The sequence below is a fragment of the Sinohyriopsis cumingii genome, chromosome 4 (assembly GCF_028554795.1).
Source record: "Sinohyriopsis cumingii isolate HCF-2022 chromosome 4, ASM2855479v2, whole genome shotgun sequence".
Classification (NCBI taxonomy): domain Eukaryota; kingdom Metazoa; phylum Mollusca; class Bivalvia; order Unionida; family Unionidae; genus Sinohyriopsis; species Sinohyriopsis cumingii.
Window position 1 is genome coordinate 5,230,107 of NC_142964.1, and position 26,884 is coordinate 5,256,990.

The 26,884-nt window shown below is 36.9% G+C and overlaps 1 protein-coding gene across 2 annotated transcripts in view; it reads left to right on the forward strand.

The window, feature by feature from the left end:
- Positions 1-26,884, forward strand: part of LOC149800564 (leucine-rich repeat serine/threonine-protein kinase 1-like) — a 231,780-nt gene that overhangs the window by 151,142 nt on the left and 53,754 nt on the right. For both annotated transcript variants that reach the window (XM_089954509.1, XM_089954510.1), the window contains 4 exons: positions 4,841-5,095; positions 10,660-10,781; positions 17,275-17,438; positions 25,115-25,387. In XM_089954509.1, coding sequence (XP_089810635.1) covers positions 4,841-5,095; positions 10,660-10,781; positions 17,275-17,438; positions 25,115-25,387 — 814 coding nt within the window. The remainder of the gene's footprint in view (positions 1-4,840; positions 5,096-10,659; positions 10,782-17,274; positions 17,439-25,114; positions 25,388-26,884) is intronic.

A 26,884-nucleotide genomic window follows, 5' to 3' on the forward strand; every position in this document is an offset into this window, starting at 1 on the left:
TCCCCAGGTCATAGCATGAACTCATAGTATAATTAAGTAGATTTTATCCCACTCCCCAGGTCATAGCATGAGCACATAGTATAATTAAGTGGATTTTATCCCACTCCTCAGGTCATAGCAAGAGCACATAGTACAATTAAGTAGATTTTATCCCACTCCCCAGGTCATAGCAAGAGCACATAGTACAATTAAGTAGATTTTAGCCCATTCCCCAGGTCATAGCATGAGCACATAGTATAATTAAGTAGATTTTATCCCACTCCTCAGGTCATAGCTACAGCACATAGTACAATTAAGTAGATTTTATCCCACTCCCCAGGTCATAGCATGAGCACATAGTACAATTAAGTAGATTTTATCCCACTCCCCAGGTCATAGCATGAGCACATAGTATAATTAAGTAGATTTTATCCCACTCCTCAGGTCATAGCAAGAGCACATAGTACAATTAAGTAGATTTTATCCCACTCCCCAGGTCATAGCATGAGCACATAGTACAATTAAGTAGATTTTATCCCACTCCCCAGGTCATAGCATGAGCACATAGTATAATTAAGTATATTTTATCCCACTCCCCAGGTCATAGCATGAGCACATAGTACAATTAAGTAGATTTTATCCCACTCCCCAGGTCATAGCGTGAGCACATAGTACAATTAAGTAGACTTTATCACACTCCCAAGGTCATAGCATGAGCACATAGTACAATTAAGTAGATTTTATCCCACTCCCAAAGTCATAGCATGAGCTCATAGTTTAATTAAGTAGATTTAATCCCACTCCCCAGGTCATAGCATGAGCACATATGATAATTACTTAGATTTTATTCCACTCCCCAGGTCATAGCATGAGCACATAGTACAATTAAGTAGATGTTATCACACTCCCAAAGTCATAGCATGAGCACATAGTACAATTAAGTATATTTTTTCCCACTCCCCAGGTCATAGCATGAGCACATAGTACAATTAAGTAGATTTTATCCCACTCCCAAAGTCATAGCATGAGCACATAGTATAATTAAGTAGATTTTATCCCACTCCCCAGGTCATAGCATGAGCACGTAGTACAATTAAGTATATTTTATCCCACTCCCCAGGTCATAGCATGAGCACATAGCATAATTAAGTAGATTTTATCCCACTCCTCAGGCCATAGCAAGAGCACATAGTACAATTAAGTAGATTTTATCTCACTTCCCAGGTCATAGCATGAGTTCATAGTACAATTAAGTAGATTTTATCCCACTCCCCAGGTCATAGCATGAGCACATAGTTTAATTAAGTAGATTTTATCCCACTCCCCAGGTCATAGCATGAGCACATAGTACAATTAAGTAGATTTTATCCCACTCCCAAATTCATAGCATGAGCTCATAGTACAATTAAGTAGATTTTATCCCACTTCCCAGGTCATAGCATGAGCACATATGATAATTAAGTAGATTTTATTCCACTCCCCAGGTCATAGCATGAGCACATAGTACAATTAAGTAGATTTTATCCCACTCCCCAGGTCATACCGTGAGCACATAGTACAATTAAGTAGACTTTATCACACTCCCAAAGTCACAGCATGAGCACATAGTACAATTAAGTAGATTTTATCCCACTCCCCAGGTCATAGCATGAGCACATTGTACAATTAAGTATATTTTATCCCACTCCCCAGGTCATAGCATGAGCACATAGTACAATTAAGTAGATTTTATCCCACTCCCCAGGTCATAGCATGAGCACATAGTACAATTAAGTAGATTTTATCCCACTCCCAAATTCATAGCATGAGCTCATAGTACAATTAAGTAGATTTTATCCCACTCCCTAGGTCATAGCATGAGCACATATGATAATTAAGTAGATTTTATTCCACTCCCCAGGTCATAGCATGAGCACATATTACAATTAAGTAGATTTTATCCCACTCCCCAGGTCATACCGTGAGCACATGGTACAATTAAGTAGATTTTATCCCACTCCCAAATTCATAGCATGAGCTCATAGTACAAATAAGTAGATTTTATCCCACTCCCCAGGTCATAGTGTGAGCACATTGTACAATTAAGTAGACTTTATCACACTGCCAAAGTCATAGCATGAGCACATAGTATAATTAAGTAGATTTTATCCCACTCCCAAAGTCATAGTATGAGCACATAGTACAATTAAGTAGATTTTATCACACTCCCAAAGTCATAGCATGAGCACATAGTATAATTAAGTAGATTTTATCCCACTCCCCAGGTTATAGCATGAGCTCATAGTACAATTAGGTAGATTTTATTCCACTCCCCAGGTCATAGCATGAGCACATAGTACAATTAAGAAAATTTTATCACACTCCCAAAGTCACAGCATGAGCACATAGTACAATTAAGTAGATTTTGTCCCACTCCCCAGGTCATAGCATGAGCACATAGTACAATTAAGTAGATTTTATCCCACTCCCAAAGTCATAGCATGAGCACATAGTATAATTAAGTAGATTTTATCCCACTCCCCAGGTCATAGCATGAGCACATTGTACAATTAAGTAGATTTTATCCCACTCCCCAGGTCATAGCATGAGCACATAGTACAATTAAGTAGATTTTATCCCACTCCCCAGGTCATAGCATGAGCACATAGTACAATTAAGTAGATTTTATCCCACTCCCAAAGTCATAGCATGAGCTCATAGTACAATTAAGTAGATTTTATCCCACTCCCCAGGTCATATCATGAGCTCATAGTACAATTAAGTAGATTTTATCCCACTCCCCAGGTCATAGCATGAACACATAATATAATTGAGTAAATTCAATCCCACTCCCCAGGTCATAGCATGAGCACATATGATAATTAAATAGATTCTATCCCACTCCACAGGTCATAGCATGAGCATAGAGTATAATTAAGTAGATTTTATCCCACTCCCCAGGTCATGGTATGAGCACATAGTATAATTAAGTAGATTTTATCCCACTTCCAAAGTCATAGCATGAGCTCATAGTACAATTAAGTAGATTTTATCCCACTCCCCAGGTCATAGCATGAGCAGATAGTATAATTAAGTAGATTTTATCCCTCTCCCCAGGTCATAGCATGAGCACATAGTATAATTAAGTAGATTTTATCCCACTCCCCAGGTCATAGCATGAGCACATAGTATAATTAAGTAGATTTTATCCCACTCCCCAGGTCATAGCATGAGCACATAGTATAATTAAGTAGATTTTGTCCCACTCCCCAGGTCATAGCATGAGCACATAGTACAATTAAGTAGATTTTATCCCACTCCCCAGGTCATAGCATGAGTTCATAGTACAATTAAGTAGATTTTATCCCACTCCCCAGGTCATATCATGAGCTCATAGTACAATTAAGTAGATTTTATCCCACTCCCCAGGTCATAGCATGAGTTCATAGTACAATTAAGTAGATTTTATCCCACTCCCCAGGTCATAGCATGAACACATAATATAATTGAGTAGATTTAATCCCACTCCCTAGGTCATAGCATGAGCACATATGATAATTAAGTAGATTTTATCCCACTCCCCAGGTCATAGCATGAGCACATAGTAAAGTTAAGTAGATTTTATCCCACTCCCCTGGGTACCATACATACTCACTTATAAGTCAAGTCTAACTGTAAACAACAAAGATCCTGATTTGCCATAGCTTATGTGCCTGCAGATATGGATCTATGTTCTTTGTTCTACTGATTACTCCAAACAAAATGCATAGACCCAGATCTTCGGCACATTATGGAATATCAGATCAGGGTTTGTGCAGTTTGCAGTTGGACACATCTTAAAAGCGAGTATAGACTATGTTTGTGCTATCTTCTGTTTGTCTTCACATACTTGGTGCTTCATTGATTTATTTTGCCAATATAAACTGTTTTCAAGATTATACCTCCTGAACCATGGCCAGCATAGACAGCATATGTTTTGTTTGCAAGGTATTCATGATAATACAACATAATGTCAGTGGCACTGTCATGTTTAACCCATGGATAATCCTCTTTCCATGATGTCGGTGCTATTGCCATGTTTAGCCCGTGGATAATGTTCTTTCCATGATGTCAGTGGCACTGTCATGTTTAGCCCATGGATAATGCTCTTTCCATGATGTCAGTGGCACTGTCACTTTTAGCCCATGAGTAATGCTCTTTCCACGATGGGTTAATTAGATGAAATAAATGAATAATCGATATATTTCATCCAGTAGGTGAAAATACATTGTACTTTAGTTTTTCACTCACAAGACAAAATATATCTGTTTTTCACTCATAGCAAGCAGATGTTTTTTTTATTGTATGTTCGAATATATTGACTAGCAGTCAACTCTGTCTTCTGAAAACTCCCGTTAATAAAACAAATTGAATTTGACTTTAATTTGAAAACAAGAAGCTGGTCATGGTCTGCATGTTGAGCCGGCCCACTAGCTCTGTTCCAAATATAAAGATGGTGGTGTTCAGTGGTATTGAGATAAAAGAAAGTTAAAACCTTTAACATTTAGTTTTATCTGTGGTACGGAAAGCTGGGTAATTATATGGACATGTACATGTACATGAAAGTGATGCCTGTGGAGCTTCTGTCAAGATGAGCTCAGCAAAAATCTTTATATAAATTGTTACCAATAATAACTAAATCAGGTTTGATAATAGCTAAATTATACTCCTTGCTCTGTGTCTTGGGTAACAGATTTGTGTATGGCACTTTACTTATACAGTTGGAATTCACAGCATCAGAACAATTCAGAAAGGTTAGGATATTAGAAATAGTAGAGGAATGTTAATTTATGTTGCAGAAGAGTTTTAAGTTCTAAATTATTTCTTTTTTTCTTTTATTTAGGAATAGCTGAATTGAAAGAGGCGATCTATGATATTGCCAGTTCTCTGCCAAACCCAAGTCTGAAATGTATGTCATTTTTGGGTCGGAACATTCCCAAAAGCTATTATATTACTGAAAATTTGATAGTGGAGGAGAAAAAGAGGAGGAAGGAAAACAAACTTGCACCTTTTTTGACACAAGAGGAATTCAACGAGATTATCACCAAGATTCCTGAGGGTCAAAATGACATTGATTCTCCGGAGGAGCATATGGCAGGTATGTGTGATGATATTACTTGTATTTGATTTAATTTATATTTAATTGTTTTTAAGTTTTAAAATCTTTTTATTTTAAATTTCATTATATGTGAAAATAATGTAGTTTTGTTTACTAGGAACTCGATACTTATCCAGAAAATAGTTTGACCTTGACTGTTTATTTGTAAACACTTAAAGCTGACCTAGTTCCCGACCTTAATTCAGAAATCAGTGAGAGAAGTAAACAACTTTTTATTTTTATCTTATTCTTAGAGTAAAATGATTGGTTGTTGTCAAGGTCATACTGGGACTACGTGCTTTTATACGTAAATACTTCTTGAAGGTTCTGGAAAGTTGATCCTCATCCAGGAATTTGTTTTGCGTTTCAAGTTACTATATAATCAGAGTTACTGGGACGTAAAGGTGTTTCTTTTGTTGTGTCATTTAGGGATTACATTTTAATGTTTATTTGAACTATTTGGATTCAAATGGATTCCTTTTTTTTCCTGGAAATACAGAATTCTTGGACAAAGACATTTCATTAATTCGAACACCAGATTATTGTTTGTGAATAACACAGAAGTGTAGACCTTACAACACCACAAAGGCCTATGAGGGCCTCAAGGTAGATTAGTTTTTAGCTAATTGTGTTACCCTCTTTAAATAAGGTCATTATTATTATTATTTTAAGGATACAGTATACATCATCGCCTTCCATCTTGGATTTTTCCATAAAATTTGATTCAGGGATTATTCTTGGATTATTTTTGGATTTGATTCTTAAAACTGTACTTATTTTTTTTTTTTCATTTTTACAGTTTTTTTCCAGGGAAAGAAATTATTTGTTAAATTTTTCAATGCTTGTTGTTTTCACTCTTTCTTGTGTTACTGTTTATTCGAGACTAAACATGTAACATAAGAATGACAATGATGACCATGAGAGCAATAGTGATATTGCAAGGATTTTCAGAGGGGAATCTCCTTTCTTGTGTTGAGGAATATTGCTGTCACATACATTATGTGATCACATTACATTCGGATAACTTTCACTACTACCTCCAAATCCCAGAAAGTTGTTAAAGGTCTGCTTGTGTACATGTTACATAGACAAAGAGAAGCAACTCTTACAGGTTAACTCCCCTGTCTACCTGCTAGGTGATTACCATTGTACTCGCATGCACCAGTTTTCACTTTTGTTTTCATGCTGTAAAAATGTCATCATTAGAATCCATTTAATCTTATGCATTAATTTTTTGATACATCTTTTGTTTTCATTGGTATAGTGAGTCCGAATGCTGTTTTATATGGTGCATACAACATGCTGTGAATTCACAATTATTGTACCATTCATTATTGTTACATGTTATTTCAATCAGTAACATTTAATTCCACCAAGAAATGTTTAGGCGCTTATAAACTGTTACATATCTATATCATCTGAGTAGCATTTTTTCGGTTTATATACAGTAAAACCCTTAAAACCAAAAACCCTTGAGGGAGGGGGACAGAGAATGCAGTTGTGTGAGCCTCCGTGTCTGTCTGTGTTAGAGTGCTCAATATTAAAAGCTGTTATTTTTTAATCTTGTTTTAAATACATTTATTTATTGAAGATTTAGCTGAACAATGCATATTACTACTGACAATCATATCCTGAATGTCACATGAATGAATACAGTTACTCTAAGATACAGTCCTTATGACAAGAAACATCTGAGGATTGTTTGTTGTTGTAGGGTTTAACACCATTTTTCAGCACAAGATAGGCTATACAAGGTAGCCGGTATAACTGGTGGAGGAAGAACCCTGGAAAACCCCGAGAAGAACCACCGGCCCATGAGAAGCTACTGGCAAGCTTTCTCACATACCCACGTTAGCCGAGCCTGAGACTCGAACCCACGCAGACAGAGGTGAGATGGCAGTGATCCGGAACAGTGAGCGCTTTAGACCACTCAGCCACTCTGGGCCCCCTCTGAGGATTGTGACACAATACTATTATAAGTCCATTGTGATACAGTACTATTATAAGTCCATTGTGATACAGTACTATTATAAGTCCATTGGAATTACTCTGTGTTTAAATACTCTATATAATTCATCAGAGTTTAAGAGCCTGGCTTGAAAAAGGACCTGAGCATTGCCTGCTGGTTTTTTTTTACATTGTTCTTTAACATTGCTTGTGTTAATATCTTCATTTTTTGTGCTATAGCCGAATAACAGTCATCCTTAGCAATCGTGATGTTTTTTTAATCTTGTCATAAGATCTAAAAGCTCAGGGTATGTCATATCATTGCCAGGTGGCTCAGAACATACAATTCATCATCATATTCATTGCTTTCGTCATCTGCCTGATTGCTTTAATGAAATGCTGAACATTTTTGTAGCATTGTCCAAGAACATAATGAATATCTCTCCTGCCATCTCATCTGTTTGTTTACATTACTTATCAGTTTAGTCCAAGAACATAATCAGTATCTCTCCTGCCATCTCATCTGTTTGTTTACATTATTTATCAGTTTAATGAATATCTGTGTAGCTAACAACATATGTGACTTGCAAATTTTTAAATGTTTAATCCCCTTAAGTCAACAGGGTTTCCTTGCCAATTACGATTGACTTTAGTCATCATTCTCCCTTTGGAGGAATTATCTTTTGAAACCTCTCCTTTAAGTTTTGTCAGTGGATGGAAATAGAGCCCAGGTTTGTCACAATTAAATATTTTATTAGGAGTGTAGTTTCTAATAATTTTTGGTATTCTCTCTCAATATTCTTCCACTATCTCTGTATCAACACCAGCACTTTAAATGTTTACCAGCATTCTGACAAGCAGTTAGTCCTTTAAAGTCCATATTTTAATTACAATTCACTTGTTTATTATTCTTTTCATTATGGAGATGACACCCAAGTGCAAGAAGCATAAATGATGTTAGGTTCTAGAGGATGGGTATGAGATGTTCATACAAATAAAATTACTCATTATCAGACACATGTAATGTGTGTGCACTTTGGTTCTAAATATTTGGTCCAACTTTTTAAAAAAAGCAGCTCAATACCTGCAAAAATGAGTATGTTTGAATCATTGATTAGCCTCATGGGAGATGTCGAGATGCCCTCTCCATCCCCTATGCAGATGCAGAAACAGCACCAGAACATACCGTATTATGTGAATACACCAGAATCATCAATTAGTCTCATGTGTGATATCAAGATGCCTTTACACACACAGACACCCAAAGAAAATAAAGGATAGTACCAGAATACACTGTATTCACAAATGAAGTTGAATTGTTGATTAGTTTCATGAGTGATATCGAGATGCTTTGTCCACCCCAACCCTCCCAACCCAATCAGATATGAAAGCACCAGAACATTCTGTATCCATGAATACAGCTTTTACTGTAGAATTGTTGATTAGTTTCATGGATGACATTGAGAAGCCCTCTCCACCCCACATGAAGATCCAGAAATGCTGCCAGAACAGACTTTATCTGTGAATACAGTAGAAAGCCCAGGCAATTCCAATCATGCATTGGAATCATATATGATGACTGACTGGTTTGCTGTTAATAGAAATAGTTTACTTAGTGCAGTCCCACTGAGAATCAGCCTACAACCTCACCAATGAGGCTTGAGGGTTCACAGACTGGACAACACTCTCTGAGGTGTGAGGCTTGTAATCAGTATCACCTCCCTCCCCCCTCCATGGTTTAAAGCCAAACTTGTTCCTTGAAAATATTTTTAAAAAGTGTGCCATACCTGAAGATTTGCAATTTAATCAGAACATTAGTCTGTCATTTGCATGCAGCTTTCTCACCCCACCAGTAAAAAGTTATGAACTGATATATTTGATCACACCTGCCTTGTCTAGATATTGTTAATTGTGAATGATCATAGTCAAGTCTATTATGCTGTGTTAAAGTTAGTCGAGAATGCACACAAATTTGTGTATCTGATGTTTTATTTCATCTAGCTAAAAGGCTGTTCATTAACATTATGGCTGGTTTTTTTCTATTGCTCCTGTTCTTTTGATTCACCACTTTTGTTAAGTTGTCAAATTGAGGTTGTGAGAAAGCAAGAGATACGATTTGTCCTTTAACTTCAACACAATCTCCTATTTTAGCATGGAGATAGAAAGTTTGCCCCTGTCACAATCTGGGGATACTGTCCATGATCTCAGACATGTTCAGACTTTGGTAAGATATGCTTTTGGGTTCATTAAGGTCCAAGCAGGACATATGCAGATTGCTTTGCTACTGCAAAAAAGGTTTTGTATATTGGTATACTCAGACCTACCAGCTCTTACAATTTTGCCTTAAGTGTTATGAAAATAACCCTTAAAATACGAACTTACGACATGCAAGCAAAAACTATGGGAAAAAATGAGTTGCCGAAAAATCTAGATAATAGGTTCATCCGTGTTTGATTTGGATCCAGGTTTCATAATAGAATTAATGAAATTATTCAGGAAACCTGACTAAATTTACAGCAGCATCCCTGATATTTTTTGTAGTACATTATATTTCTCTTATACTTACCTGATTAGCAGCCAATGTGGGTATGTGAGAAAGCCTGCCAGTAGCTTCTTGTGGGTCAGTGGTTCTTTCCAGGGGTTTTTCCCGGGTTCTTCCTCCACCATTAATACTGGCTGACACGTATAGCCTATCATGTGCTGAAAAATGGTGTTAAACCCTACAACAACAACAATCTTACCTTATCAGACTACAAATAATCCCTCCCACCTTTCCCTGCTATGCAAGCATCCACTAAGGTGTTGCTTATGTACAAACTGGTTCATCTGGGTATATCATTAACCACCTAGTGGGTAGAATGGGGTGTTAACATACAAGAATTGCTTCCCTTGTCTGTATTGATAAACATATAGAATGACATTTTTTTATCTTCCTGACAAGGCTGGATTTGGAGGTAGCAGAGAAAGTTGTTGTAATGTAATGTGATTAGGTAAGTACTAATGGAGAAATGTGATTGACTAAACATTTACTTTTCATTTGTAAGGGAAACAATTTTGTACAATAGCAGAATGAACTGTAATGTTTCATGAAAAGTGTGATAAATACTTACAGACAAAACTTAACACTATTTATGCCCATTATTAGCACAGCTAAAAATATCATGCATTATGTCATATGAATTAGAACTACATGTAATGCAGAGACACTGTTCCAGTTTCAGATTTGAGCCAAACCTCTCCAAGTGCTGTTTGTGAAACATTGCTAAAAACTTGATTATCAGTGAAAGTGCCTCAATGCTTACATACAAAATGCCAGATGAGTAATCATTTGATCAAGAAATCAAGCACTTACATGAAGAGTAAGAATTATTTTAAAAAAGATTACTGTTGTTTTTAAGGTTCAAGCCCAGTTGTTTGCAATTTCCACATAGTCATTCATATTGAAGAGGGATCCATTCATCATTGTAGGGGTTTGACACAGTAATTTATCCTGAAGAAAATGCAGATGACGAATAATTATGATCTTGATGATGTTTTGCTTATGGTGGTGGTGGTGGTGGTAAAGTAATCAAAATTAAAATACAAGTGTGGATTTTCTCTTTTGGTCTCCTTATCAGTGGCCAAGTTTCTGGTGGAAAGTGGATCCATGCTACACTATGCACACCAGCTGGGGGCTATAAATAACCTGTACTTCCTGGACCCTTCATGGCTCTGTGAACTTTTGTCCAAGATTGTTCTTGTAAGTATGATTTATGTATCACCACGGAAAGTGATGAATACATATGTGTAACAAAAAAGACAGGACAAATCAGGGGAAATTCTAAAATTTGGTCAGTTGATTTGACCTCAGAAGAGGGATGATTTTCATTGACCTGAGTTTTAGCATGTAAATGGAAAAAAGTTACAATTATTGAACAAATTAAAATTTTTGGATAATAGAAAATGCTGATCAACTCATCACAGCAAATTGTGCCATTCATACTCTTCTTATATGTACCACAATGATATTTATCATTTGTTAGGTAATCAGTGCCTGCATTATATTGGTGTCAGTCTTAATCATCGTAACACTTATAAGATGATGTACTTATATGTACCACAGTGATATTTATCATTTGTTAGGTAATCAATGCCTGCATTATATTGGTGTCAGTCTTAATCATCATAACACTTACAAGATGATGTATTTATATGTACCACAGTGATATTTATCATTTGTTAGGTAATCAATGCCTGCATTATATTGGTGTCAGTCTTAATCATCTTAACACTTACAAGATGATGTACTTATATGTACCACAGTGATATTTATCATTTGTTAGGTAATCAATGCCTGCATTCTATTGGTGTCAGTCTTAATCATCGTAACACTTACAAGATGATGTATTTATATGTACCACAGTGATATTTATCATTTGTTAGGTAATAAATGCCTGCATTATATTGGTGTCAGTCTTAATCATCTTAACACTTACAAGATGATGTACTTATATGTACCACAGTGATATTTATCATTTGTTAGGTAATCAATGCCTGCATTCTATTGGTGTCAGTCTTAATCATCGTAACACTTACAAGATGAGGTATTTATATGTACCACAGTGATATTTATCATTTGTTAGATAATCAGTGCCTGCATTCTATTGGTGTCAGTCTTAATCATCGTAACACTTACAAGATGAGGTATTTATATGTACCACAGTGATATTTATCATTTGTTAGGTAACCAATGCCTGTATTATATTGGTGTCAGTCTTAATCATCATAACACTTACAAGATGATGTATTTATATGTACCACAGTGATATTTATCATCATAATACTTACAAGATGATGTATTTATATGTACCACATTGATATTTATCATTTGTTAGGTAATCATTGCCTGCATTATATTGGTGTCAGTCTTAATCATCTTAACACTTACAAGATGATGTACTTATATGTACCACATTGATATTTATCATTTGTTACGTAATCAATGCCTGCATTATATTGGTGTCAGTCTTAATCATCATAACACTTACAAGATGATGTATTTATATGTACCACATTGATATTTATCATTTGTTAGGTAATCAATGCCTGCATTATATTGGTGTCAGTCTTAATCATCATAACACTTACAAGATGATGTACTGTTACTGGATCCAGGTTCCCTTTGGACTTGGACTGAATTTTCCTTTGGACTTGGACAGACTTTTCATCAGAATGGAAATGTCCTTTCAGTGTCTGCATTGCATTGTGGCTGTGGAGTCCACCAAGAAGTTGAAATTGTTTCCTGACTAGGAGTAGACTCAGTTTGCTGACGGTGACTGTCAGAACTGCTCAAGATGTCTGTCTGTTTTTTTCATGTTAGATTCTCCACATGAAGCCCAAATGCATATGTTATACTATCACAACCTAATTTGCAGGATGTGGGGCCTTCTACCTTGGCACCCTTGGTACATTATGCCCCTATGGGCTACTGAACCTCGCCGTCACAGTTCAAATGATGCTGTGGATCATGTCCCACCATCACCTCCTCACCCAAAGATTTCCTCTTGGAGGCTAAAAGTGTTACATCATCTAGGTTAGACAGATGCTCTCATCTCCACTCTGCACCTCCTGATGAACCAAGTAACTATGGTGCAAAGTGCACCTATACTCCCTCCATCAAGGGACATAGTGATGCCCAGCCACTCTCCAAGTCGGAGCATCCTTGACTATGATGATAATGATGATGCACTCTTCATCCTCATCGACTCTGACTTAAAGATAGAAGTTGTAGCAATGACACCTTCTCTCAGGCCCATTCCTTTATCTCAGATGGATGAGGAAGAAGAGGTCTGATCCTTTGATAAGGCTGTAAATGAGGTTTACATTTTGTTACCCCTGGACTTGTGCCCCAAACCATCATGCACACTGTTCAAAAAGGTCCTTTCCAGTTTGGAAAAGATCTCCAGTGGTGCAATTCAACCAATGCACTTTGTTCTCACACATTCATCTGCAATTGAGGAATTACCACTAAGGTTTTTGCAAGGCCAAAATACCACTTGACAATGTAGAGGGTGGTTAGTTCCTCCCTCATTGATGAGACCCGTCAAAGTGGTTATTTCTTTGTTACCTGGACATGCCTTTTCATCAAAACAATTAATGCCTTAGAGCAGAAAACCTATTTACTTGTAACCATTGCTTCACATGCTGACCTATATCCAGCTACTTCCTTTAGTGTGCTGAGAGAGGCCTCCTTGAATCCAGCCAAATAACAACATGTGCTGGAAGCTATAGCCAAGTCATCTAACCATGCACTATCTGTTGCCATGGAATTATCAGCAGAATCTCTGCACATCAGCTGTGATGCTGCATTGGACTCATAGAAGGCCTAGCTTAACCACAGTAAAGACTTCCTAAGGGCTGCTTCTCTAGAAGCTGAGACCCTCTTTGGGGGCCTCATTTCTGTCATGGTTTCTCAAGACGTTGGTCTTTAACCTCCCCTCCTGATTGATCACAATTGACCAGGAAATGAGGTCTGGCAAATCACCATCAGAGGCCATCTGCCAAATTTTTCAAGAAGTTGCAACCACAGTCCAACCCCCAAACTCTTGCTAGACTTTCTCCCTCATTAGGTCCATAGCACCCTAGTCGGCGCAGATCCAAAAGAAGGTTTTGTAACCCTCCTTCCTTTCCAACAACAGGAATGGTGGGAAGGAACAACCCTAGCAAATCAACCCCTCTCCTGCCATGCATCCCCTTCCCAAACATCCCAGTTGGTGCTTGCATAAACCTCTTAAGGGCTTGGTCAAGAATACAGCTGATGAGTTGGTCCTCTCCATCATAAACAAGGGTTATTGACTCCAATTTTGGTAACAATCCCCACTATCAAGGAGCCCTGTTTTCTTTACCCAGTCCATTCTGAAGAAAATTAGGGAACATGTGTGCACCCTTATGGAGAAAGGGCAATCAAGAGGGTCTTAAATAATCAGTCTCCTGCCTTCTACTCTTAATCATCCTGGTCACCAAGTAAAGTGAGAAGTTTAGAATCATAATCAGTTACTTTTTACTTTCTGCTCAACCAGTTTATGTCAGAGGAAAACTTAAAGATGGAGACAACATCCTCAATCCATAACATTCTTCATCCATTCGATTGGGCTTTCTCCATTGGCCTTCAGGATTCCTATTTATATGTATGCCCATATTTTCTCCACACCACCAATATCTTCATTTTTGCCTAGATCAAAAGGTTTTTCAATTCTGGGTTCTGCCATTCAGAATTTCTTCCATACCCAGAGTATGGGAGTGGTAGCAGCTTATCTCCAAATGTAGAGAACATTGATTCTTATGTATTTCAGTGTTTGGCTGATTCACTATCTGCAAGTTCAGTCCCTGCATCGGGATCTGTTCCACTTTTGGTCCACCATGACTCAGTTGGATCTTTTACCCAATCTCATGAAGTTGGAACTTGTTCCATCACAGGACTTTATTTACATGGGGATGAACTTCCTCACAAACAAACATTTGCTCCAGGTTCCCCTGGATTGGGTAGATCTCGTCTTGGCTGTCCTAGAAATGCTATGAGCAAAAACCATGTTATCTGCTTGCCTTTACTTTTCCCTATTTCAAACCTTGAGCACCAATGCCAATTTGGTTCCTTTAGGATGTCTCCATATGTGTCCTCATCAGTTCCTTCTTCTAGCAAGGTATAAAGCTCACAGAGATTCTCTATCAACCCCGATCCCTCAAGGACCAGATTTTCACCACCATTTGCTTTAGTAGATGAATTGAGACAGATTCCTGGTGGGGGTTCCCATGCACACACCAGAATTTCCATTCCTATCTGTTCACCGATGCATCAGATTCTGGCTGTGGAGATCATTTAGAACCAGAGGACAAAATTCCCCACAGTTCCTGGACTCAGGCCAAATTGTCCCTCCACATCAACAGTTTAGAAATGAAAGCAGTATTTCTAGCATTGCAAGGTTGCATCAGCTTAACAAGGGTGTGATGTGTCATGGTCACCTCAGACAACATGTCCATGATAGCTTAGTTACAACGTCCAGGAGGCACACATGTCCCTTCTCTTTGCATGGAGGTCTGGAACCTCTTCATCTTGGCAGCCTCAGAGAATGTCACAATCTGAGTTCACCACATTCTGGGCAAGATGAACGTATTAGCAGACAGCCTATCTAGAACAGACTGAACCATCCTCATAGAATGGTCTCTTCAGCACTTAGTAACAGAGTCGTTGTTTTCCCTCTGGGGAAGACCTCTAGTGGATCTCTTTGTGACCAAGTTCAACATCAAACTTACCTTTTACATGTCTTATTGTCCTGGATCATAAAGCATGGGCAGTCAATGCATTCAGCTTCCAGTGGGATTGCCTATTTGCAAATGTGTTCCCACCCTTCAGACTGTTTCCACAAGTTCTGCAAAGAGTCCAAGCTTCCACTGCTTGGATCCTTTTCATTGCCCCCTTGTTGCCCCAGCAATCATGGTTCAGCACCTTCCTAGACCTATTGATCAATTAACCCAGGTTTCTACCACACAGGAGGGATCTCCTGTCACAACACTGGGGATCCCTTCTCTGCAACAGCCAAGACATTCTTTACCTGTATGTCTGGCTCATCTCAAATGATCTCTTAACCAGAGCAAGTTTTTGGGCTGAGTTGCCAGTTGCATCATTCAAGCCAGGAGTGCTTCTGCATCCAAAGTCTATGATACCAGGTGGAAAATATTCTGTTACTGATGCAATACAAAACCCATTGATCCTATTTGCACTTCTGTTTGCTTAATTTACTTCTGTTCCTCTTTGAGACCAAAAGATGTTCATTATCTTCTATCAGAGGCTATTGAGCTGCCATCTCCACTGCCAATCTTGTAAAGTATTTTGAGCTTCAATGACCTGCCTCCTGCTGTCTTGTGCCCAGATGGAATCCTTTTTTTTGTTTTATGGTCATTATCCAAGGCTCCATATGAACCATTGAGTGAAGCTTCCTTTCTGGATTTCACATTCAAAACATTGTTCCTTCTCACTCTAGCTTGTGCAAGATGAAGAAGCAAGATTCATGCCTTGTCCATGGACTCTGGTTGTCTCCAGTTTAATGGGAATTGTCATATGACTCTGCTTCCCTTCTCTGCCATGTGGGTTTTCTACAAAAATCAGTTACCTTTGGCAGTTCCCTTACCCATAAAGGGTTCCCAGTCTCAGTAAAATCTGCACAGGGGATGATAAAGGTATGCTCTGTGCCCGGTGCATGGTTCTATCTTAAAGCCTTCAAGCAAAAAGAAAGGGTAGGAAACATATTATTGTTCCTATTAAGGGATCCATAGACATTTTGGCTGCCATTATCGCCTAGTGAATTTTCATGACAATCAAGAGAGCCTACGAGTCCTTCTCCAATCAAGATCTGGCCTTTATAAAACTTAAAGCCTATGAGGTTCGAGCCATTGCTACTGCATGGGCCTACACTAATCATTCATTCCAGGAGGATACCATGAAGTCATATTTTTGGCACTCCCATGCTACATTTTCCATCTTCTACCTCCACTCATTAGCACAACAGAGTGCAAGCATTTGTTTTCTCTGGGTCCCATTGTTATGGAACAGTGTGTTACTCAAAGAAACATGAACCTTTTATAAAGGAACCTCTCCCTCTGTGGTGATGACATTTAATTTCTATGTTTTTTATCAGTTTGACATCAGCCTGGCCACCTAACTGACAAATTCAGATAAGCAATAGTGACAGGAGAAGGAATTGCTGCTTTTTAAAATGCGTTTTTTGAGGGGAGAGGGGTAAAACTAATTTTGATTATGCAAATATATATATACATATACACACATACACAATCAGTTTCAGAGCCTTTGAGATGAAATTGCAGAATGATTTGTAAACTATGCAAATTTTATTAAAAGTTGATTGACATTTTGAAAAATCATTTTGCCTGCATTGAAAGTCAAGAATTGAAACAAATTCATGGCTGCAGACATTTGTTCTTTAAGTTTATTTACAAGTTCTATGATTTGCTGAGCTTAGTTATAATGGCATCTGTTTTGGATGGGTTGATCACAGCGCCACTCACAGCCATCAAAATGGATGGTGACACGATATGGCAAGAGTGATGAATATAACAATAAATAATCTTAATTTGAATCAATATTTCAATTTTTGAATTTGTATGATAGTGTGTTAGGCAATTTGATGCTTTTTATCTTTATTATGCATAATGTGCATATATTCCCTTTATTTTGACAGTATGCTAATAAACAAAGGAGGAGAGTTGGAGATGGAAAAATCTCCAAGGATGAGGCAGAAAAGTTGTATTCAGAAGATGAAAATTTCCCAAACCAATACATAGAGCAGTACATTACTCTTCTGGATAGATTTGAGGTGGCCATTTTGGTGGAAGGGGGTAAAAAGTAAGTACACTTTGTTATTATTCGCTATACAATCTACCAACACAGATATGCAAATGCATGATTGTGTACTTGTACTGCATATTCACTATTTTCATATGGGGTACCAGTTTTCATGAATGTCATGGTTGCAGCAAACTATGAATTTAAAGACAAAAGTAATTCATCAATAGTTGTACTGTTCTTTTTCCTTGTGATTTATCTATAGTTGGACAGTTATTTTCCCTAGTGATTCATCTATGGTTGTACTGTTCTTTTCCCTTGTGTATCATCTATAGTTGTACTATTCTTTTTCCTAGTGATTCATCTATAGTTGTACTGTTCTTTTTCCTAGTGATTCATCTATAGTTGCACTGTTCTTTTACTTTGTGATTCATCTATAGTTATACTGTTCTTTTCCCTAGTGATTCATCTATAGTTGTACTGTTCTCTTTTGTAGTGATTCATCTATAGTTGTACTGTTCTTTTTCCTAGTGATTCATCTATAGCTGTACTGTTCTTTTCCTAGTGATTCATCTATAGTTGTAATGTTCTTTTCCCTAGTGATTCATCTATAGTTGTATTGTTCTTTTTCCTAGTGATTCATCTAGTGATTCATCTATAGTTGTACTGTTCTTTTTCCTAGTGATTCATCTATAGAAACTATGAGTTGTACTGCCCTATTCCCAAGTGATTCATCTGTAGTTGTACTGTTCTTTTTCCTAGTGATTCATCTATAGTTGTACTGTTCTTTTACTTTGTGATTCATCTATAGTTGTACTGCCCTATTCCCTAGTGATTCATCTGTAGTTGTACTGTTCTTTTTCCTAGTGATTCATCTATAGTTGTACTGTTTTTATTTCTAGTGAATCATCAATAGTTGTACTGTTCTTTTTCCTAGTGATTCATCTATAGTTGTACTGTTCTTTTCCCTAGTGATTCATCTATAGTTGCACTGCCCTATTCCCTAGTGATTCATCTATATTTGTACTGTTCTTTTCCCTAGTGATTCATCTGTAGTTGTACTGTTTTTTTCCCTAGTAATTCATCTGTAGTTGTACTGTTGTTTTTCCTAGTGATTCATCTATAGAAACTATGAGTTGTACTGCCCTATTCCCTAGTGATTCATCTGTAGAACAGTATGAGTTGTACTGCCCTATTTCCTAGTGATTCATCTGTAGAACAGTATGAGTTGTACTGCTCTATTCCCTAGTGATTCATCTGTAGAACAGTATGAGTTGTACTGCCCTATTCCCTAGTGATTCATCTGTAGAACAGTATGAGTTGTACTGCCCTATTCCCTAGTGATTCATCTGTAGAACAATATGAGTTCTACTGCCTTATTCCCTTGTGATTCATCTGTAGAAACAATTTGAGTTTCCTGTTCGTTTCCCCAGTGATTCATCTATAGAAAGAATGAGTTGTACTGTTCTTTTCCCTATGGATTCATCTATAGAAACAATATGAATTCTTCTGCCCTTTTCCCTAGTGATTCATCTATAGAAACAATGAGTTGTACTGCTCTTTTCTCTAGTGACTCATCTATACAAACTATAGGTGTACTGCCCTAATACCTATTGATTTATGTATAGTTGTAATGTTCTTTTCCTTGTTGATTCATCTATATCAACTATGTGTTGTACTGCCCTATTGTCTAGTAGTTCATCTATAACAGTGAGTTGTACTGTTCATTTCCCTACTCATTCATGTATAGAAACAATATGAGTTGTACTGCTCTATTCCCTAGTGATTCATCTATAGAAACAATGTGTTGTACTGTTACTTTCCCTAGTGATTCATCAATAGAAATAATGAGTTGCATTGTTCTTTTTCCTAGTGATTCATCAATAGATCTGAAACAATATGAGTTGCATTGTTCTTTTACCCAGTGATTCATCTATAGAAACAATGATTTGTACTGTTCATTTCCCTAGTGATTCATCTATAGAAACTATATGAGTTGTACTGCCCTAATTCCTAATTATTCGTCTATAAAAACAATGAGTTGTACTGTTATTTTGCCTAGTGATTCATCTATAGAAATAATGAGTTGTACTGTTCTTTTCCCTAGTGATTCATCTATAGAAACATTATATTGTACTGTTCTTTTCCCTAGTGATTCATCTAGAGAAACAATGAATTGTACTGTTCTTTTCCCTAGTGATTTATCTATAAAAACAATATGAGTTGTCCTGTTCTTTTCCCTAGTGTTTCATTAATAGAAACACTGTGAGTTGTACCGTCCATTTCCCTAATGATTCATCTTTAGAAACAATAACAATTTGTACTGTTTGTTTCCCAAGTGATTCATCTATAGAAACAATGAGTTGTACTGTTCTTTTCCCTAGTGATTCATTGATATAAATAATGAGTTGTACAGACCTTTTCCCTAGTGATTTATCTATAGAAACAATACATTTTGTACTGTTTGTTTCCGCAATCTGCAAGTTAAGTGATTAAAAAAAATGTAACTTTTCCAAAGCAATAGAAATTGGTACTCACAAAATTAATCGACAGAATAGAGTGAAACTGGTTTATAACAGTTTAACTGATTTATTACAGTTTCTGGGGACCAAGGAACTGATTTATAACATTTGCTGATGACAAATAAATTTAGAATATGCAGTGGAATATATTTATAACAATTGCTGGAGACCAGTGAATGGATTTATAGCAGTCACGGTATTCATTGAACTGATCGATAACAGTTGCTGGGACCAATGGTCTGGTTTATAATAGTTGCTAGGACCAGTTTACTAATTTATAATATTTGCTGAGGACCAATGAACTAATTAATAATGGTTTCTGGGTTCAGTGAATTTAGACTTTGCAGCGGATTTGATTTATAACAGTTTTTATAATTAAATTAACTGAATGATAGTTGTAGTTGCTAAAGACCAGTTAACTGATGATCACTAAGTTTGGAATATGCAGTGGGATTGATTTATAACAGTTCCTGGTGATTACAGAGTTTGGAATATGCAGTGGGATTGATTTATAACAGTTCCTGGTGATTACAGAGTTTGGAATATGCAGTGGGATTGATTTATAACAGTTCCTGGTGATTACAGAGTTTGGAATATGCAGTGGGATTGATTTATAACAGTTCCTGGTGATCACTGAGTTTTGGAATATGCAGTGGGATTGATTTACAACAGTTCCTGGTGATCACTGAGTTTTGGAATATGCAGTGGGATTGATTTATAACAGTTCCTGGTGATCACTGAGTTTTGGAATGTGCAGTGGGATTGATTTATAACAGTTCCTGGTGATCACTAAGTTTGGAATATGCAGTGGGATTGATTTACAACAGTTCCTGGTGATCACTAAGTTTGGAATATGCAGTGGGATTGATTTATAACAGTTCCTGGTGATTACAGAGTTTGGAATATGCAGTGGGATTGATTTATAACAGTTCCTGGTGATTACAGAGTTTGGAATATGCAGTGGGATTGATTTATAACAGTTCCTGGTGATTACAGTGTTTGGAATATGCAGTGGGATTGATTTATAACAGTTCCTGGTGATTACAGAGTTTGGAATATGCAGTGGGATTGATTTATAACAGTTCCTGGTGATCACTGAGTTTTGGAATATGCAGTGGGATTGATTTACAACAGTTCCTGGTGATCACAGAGTTTTGGAATATGCAGTGGGATTGATTTATAACAGTTCCTGGTGATCACTGAGTTTTGGAATATGCAGTGGGATTGATTTATAACAGTTCCTGGTGATCACTAAGTTTGGAATATGCAGTGGGATTGATTTACAACAGTTCCTGGTGATCACTAAGTTTGGAATATGCAGTGGGATTGATTTAAAACAGTTCCTGGTGATTACAGAGTTTGGAACATGCAGTGGGATTGATTTATAACAGTTCCTGGTGATCACTAAGTTTGGAATATGCAGTGGGATTGATTTATAACAGTTCCTGGTGATCACTGAGTTTTGGAATATGCAGTGGGATTGATTTACAACAGTTCCTGGTGATCACTAAGTTTGGAATATGCAGTGGGATTGATTTATAACAGTTCCTGGTGATCACTAAGTTTGGAATAGGCAGTGGGATTGATTTATAACAGTTCCTGGTGATTACAGAGTTTGGAACATGCAGTGGGATTGATTTATAACAGTTCCTGGTGATCACTAAGTTTGGAACATGCAGTGGGATTGATTTATAACAGTTCCTGGTGATCACTAAGTTTGGAACATGCAGTGGGATTGATTTATAACAGTTCCTGGTGATTACAGAGTTTGGAACATGCAGTGGGATTGATTTATAACAGTTCCTGGTGATCACTAAGTTTGGAATATGCAGTGGGATTGATTTATAACAGTTCCTGGTGATTACAGAGTTTGGAACATGCAGTGGGATTGATTTATAACAGTTCCTGGTGATCACTAAGTTTGGAATATGCAGTGGGATTGATTTATAACAGTTCCTGGTGATCACTGAGTTTTGGAATATGCAGTGGGATTGATTTACAACAGTTCCTGGTGATCACTAAGTTTGGAATATGCAGTGGGATTGATTTATAACAGTTCCTGGTGATCACTAAGTTTGGAATAGGCAGTGGGATTGATTTATAACAGTTCCTGGTGATTACAGAGTTTGGAACATGCAGTGGGATTGATTTATAACAGTTCCTGGTGATCACTAAGTTTGGAACATGCAGTGGGATTGATTTATAACAGTTCCTGGTGATCACTAAGTTTGGAACATGCAGTGGGATTGATTTATAACAGTTCCTGGTGATTACAGAGTTTGCAACATGCAGTGGGATTGATTTATAACAGTTCCTGGTGATCACTAAGTTTGGAATATGCAGTGGGATTGATTTATAACAGTTCCTGGTGATTACAGAGTTTGGAACATGCAGTGGGATTGATTTATAACAGTTCCTGGTGATCACTAAGTTTGGAACATGCAGTGGGATTGATTTATAACAGTTCCTAGTGATCACTAAGTTTGGAATATGCAGTGGGATTGATTTATAACAGTTCCTGGTGATCACTAAGTTTGGAATATGCAGTGGGATTGATTTATAACAGTTCCTGGTGATCACTAAGTTTGGAATATGCAGTGGGATTGATTTATAACAGTTCCTGGTGATCACTAAGTTTGGAATATGCAGTGGGATTGATTTATAACAGTTCCTGGTGATCACTAAGTTTGGAACATGCAGTGGGATTGATTTATAACAGTTCCTGGTGATCACTAAGTTTGGAACATGCAGTGGGATTGATTTACAACAGTTCCTGGTGATCACTAAGTTTGGAACATGCAGTGGGATTGATTTACAACAGTTCCTGGTGATCACTAAGTTTGGAACATGCAGTGGGATTGATTTACAACAGTTCCTGGTGATCGCTAAGTTTGGAACATGCAGTGGGATTGATTTATAACAGTTCCTGGTGATCGCTAAGTTTGGAACATGCAGTGGGATTGATTTATAACAGTTCCTGGTGATCGCTAAGTTTGGAACATGCAGTGGGATTGATTTATAACAGTTCCTGGTGATCACTAAGTTTGGAACATGCAGTGGGATTGATTTATAACAGTTCCTGGTGATCACTAAGTTTGGAATATGCAGTGGGATTGATTTATAACAGTTCCTGGTGATCACTAAGTTTGGAACATGCAGTGGGATTGATTTATAACAGTTCCTGGTGATCACTAAGTTTGGAACATGCAGTGGGATTGATTTATAACAGTTCCTGGTGATCACTAAGTTTGGAATATGCAGTGGGATTGATTTATAACAGTTCCTGGTGATCACTAAGTTTGGAACATGCAGTGGGATTGATTTATAACAGTTCCTAGTGATCACTAAGTTTGGAATATGCAGTGGGATTGATTTATAACAGTTCCTGGTGATCACTAAGTTTGGAACATGCAGTGGGATTGATTTATAACAGTTCCTGGTGATCACTAAGTTTGGAACATGCAGTGGGATTGATTTATAACAGTTCCTGGTGATCACTAAGTTTGGAATATGCAGTGGGATTGATTTATAACAGTTCCTGGTGATCACTAAGTTTGGAATATGCAGTGGGATTGATTTATAACAGTTCCTTGTGATCACTAAGTTTGGAACATGCAGTGGGATTGATTTATAACAGTTCCTGGTGATCACTAAGTTTGGAATATGCAGTGGGATTGATTTATAACAGTTCCTGGTGATCACTAAGTTTGGAACATGCAGTGGGATTGATTTATAACAGTTCCTAAGTGACCACTGAGTTTTGGAATATGCAGTGGGATTGATTTATAACAGTTCCTGGTGATCACTAAGTTTGGAATATGCAGTGGGATTGATTTATAACAGTTCCTAAGTGACCACTGAGTTTTGGAATAGGCAGTGGGATTGATTTACAACAGTTCCTGGTGATCACTAAGTTTGGAATATGCAGTGGGATTGATTTATAACAGTTCCTAAGTGACCGCTGAGTTTTGGAATATTCAGTGGGATTGATTTATAACAGTTCCTGGTGATTACAGAGTTTGGAATATGCAGTGGGATTGATTTATGACAGTTTCTGGTGATCACGGAGTTTTGGAATATGCAGTGGGATTGATTTATAACAGTTCCTGATGACCACTAATTTTGGAATATGCAGTGGGATTGATTTATAACAGTTCTGAAGATTACTGTATATACTCGTTTATAAGTTGAGTCAAGCTGCAAACTGCATTGACCCAGATCTTTTTTAAATGTGAAACAAGATTAACAGCAATGACATAAAACAGTAGAAATGGAAAAAGTCAACATTTCTATTTAGCATTACAGGAGACTCATGCAGAACCCATATTATCCATAAAAGCATCAATTAATTTTTCATCAAAATGTCATACACTTAATTGTCAAGCATCTTACAGCTTCTTGTCACTCAGGCTTCATAATAGTTCAAGGATGATTCATGTTGATGAAGTATACAAGACCTTTGCCATTTTTGGAATTATTAAGCATTGTTTCTACGGGGAGAAATACCCATTTAGTTGAGAGGTTCACAAGGTGCACCTCAGCTGAACACTGTCCAGTCCCTCAAAATGCTGCCCACAGAGTACAGTTGAAATCATAATAAATGTAGCCACAAAATAGAAATAGTGGATAATGAAGACATAAAAGTATAGCAAATCAGGTTTATACAAAAATGTAATGGCTGTTTTGTTCAGCATACTGTGCATGTTTATTCTTTAAATAAATTACTCAGTGATTAAAGTTAGGGAAACATCCAACACCAAGCAAATCCAACCCTCATTTTATTTCCTGTTTTCCCATCTGTATGAGTGTTTGTGTGTGTGCGTGTGTGTGTGTGTGTGTATATATATATATGTTATATGTATATTTGCATATTGGTCCTTTCATTCAGATCAGAGCTGGGCAAAATTGCATCAATCTGGCCTGTGACCTGGTTTTATTCCTAATTTACATCATAGAGCATGATTTTAAAAATCATTTTTCCATCCCGTGCCTTGGAGGAAGTTACCCATGTCTGGATTAGACAATTATTAATAAAGAAGATATGCTTTTAAGGTTTTGTTTCGTTTTTCACTTGTCTTATTAATTATTTTTGTAAATTATTGTTTTATATCTAAAGTTTTTATGAATTGTAGTTGTTAGATATGCTTTAATTATGATACACATTTTCAGTGAGAACCTTTCATCATGTGTATGTTTTTTTTCTTTTCTTTCCAGGCTTATTATACCTTCCACTTTGCCTGAAACATACACAGGTGATTTACCTCATGTCTCTGACCCAGAACAGAGGGTTTGTCGACTTTACAAGATGGAGTACATCCCCAGTGGAATTTGGCCTCGTCTTTTGGCAAGAATTATGGTCAAGGTTGAAAGATTTTCCACGGAAAAATGGCACTTTATGCAAACTGAGTCTGTACGTATGATAAGTTTAACATCAGGTTTTCCATCATCCTTTGGAAGAACTATTCAGCCAACAAGACGAAGTAGTAGGTAATTATCTTGTTACTGTTGGAATGTCAGTAAATATACCAAAATAAATGACACGTTTTGAAGCTAAAAAAATGTCTGTAAATATACCAAAATAAATGACATATTTTAAAGCTAAAAAAATGTCAGTAAACATACCAAAATAAATGACATCTTTTAAAGCTCAAAAGAAAGTCAGTAAGTTAACCAAAGTAAATGATATGTTTTAAAGCTAAAAAAATGTCACTAAATATGCCAAAATAAATGACATATTTTGAAACTCAAAAAATGTTTATGAGTTAACCCATCTGGTTCATCCCAAATGTAAAGGTCATAACAGTTTGAGGACATAAGACCTGGAAAACTAATACTCACATCTAAGTGGGATCCAAAATTCATAGACCGAGATCTGCCATCATATAATATGCAGCCAGGCAGATCTGGGTCTATGAAGTATTAGGAATAATCAGTTGAACAAACAACATAGACTCTGATCATCAATTGCATTGGGTCATACTTCAGCCATTTGTGTTAAATTGATCATCAATTGCATTGGGTCATACTTCAGCCATTTGTATTAACTGATCATCAATTGCATTAGGGTCATACTTCAGCCATTTGTGCTAAATTGATCATCAATTGCATTAGGGTCATACTTCAGCCATTTGTGTTAAATTGATCATCAATTGCATTAGGGTCATACTTCAGCAATTTGTGTTAAATTGATCATCAATTGCATTAGGGTCATACTTCAGCCATTTGTGTTAACTGATCATCAATTGCATTGGGTCATACTTCAGCCATTTGTGTTAAATTGATCATCAATTGCATTAGGGTCATACTTCAGCCATTTGTGTTAAATTGATCATCAATTGCATTAGGGTCATACTTCAGCCATTTGTGTTAAATTGATCATCAATTGCATTAGGGTCATACTTCAGCCATTTGTGTTAAATTGATCATCAATTGCATTAGGGTGCATTAGGGTCATACTTCAGCCATTTGTGTTAAATTGATCATCAATTGCATTAGGGTCATACTTCAGCCATTTGTGTTAATTTTTCCAGCATGTCTTGTACTTCTTAGTTTCTTATTTTGATCTTTTTTGTGATTGCACCCCTCTTGCCCTCATCTAATTTTTGCCATTTCATTGGTAGCAATGTCCCTTGTAAATACTTCTGTATGTTTACAGTTGTCACTGTACAATGCATGGACTGTTTATCAACAATGATATATATTCACAAAGTCAGTAGATGGTTAATACTACTCTGATACTGAGTGCCATTTATTTATTGATATTTTGAACCTATTTAAGTACAGGATTTTGGTAGGTAATCAATTACTGTCGTATCATCAGTTTTCATGGGGGACCTATTTTCATGGTTTTTGTTGTTGCCCCAAACCACGAATTTAAACCCCCAATGAAAAATGAGCCACATACAATGATGAACCGCCCTCCCCCTGTTTTCTTACAGTGTTTCATTCCTAGAGATTAACACAGCTACTAGTATTTGATAAATC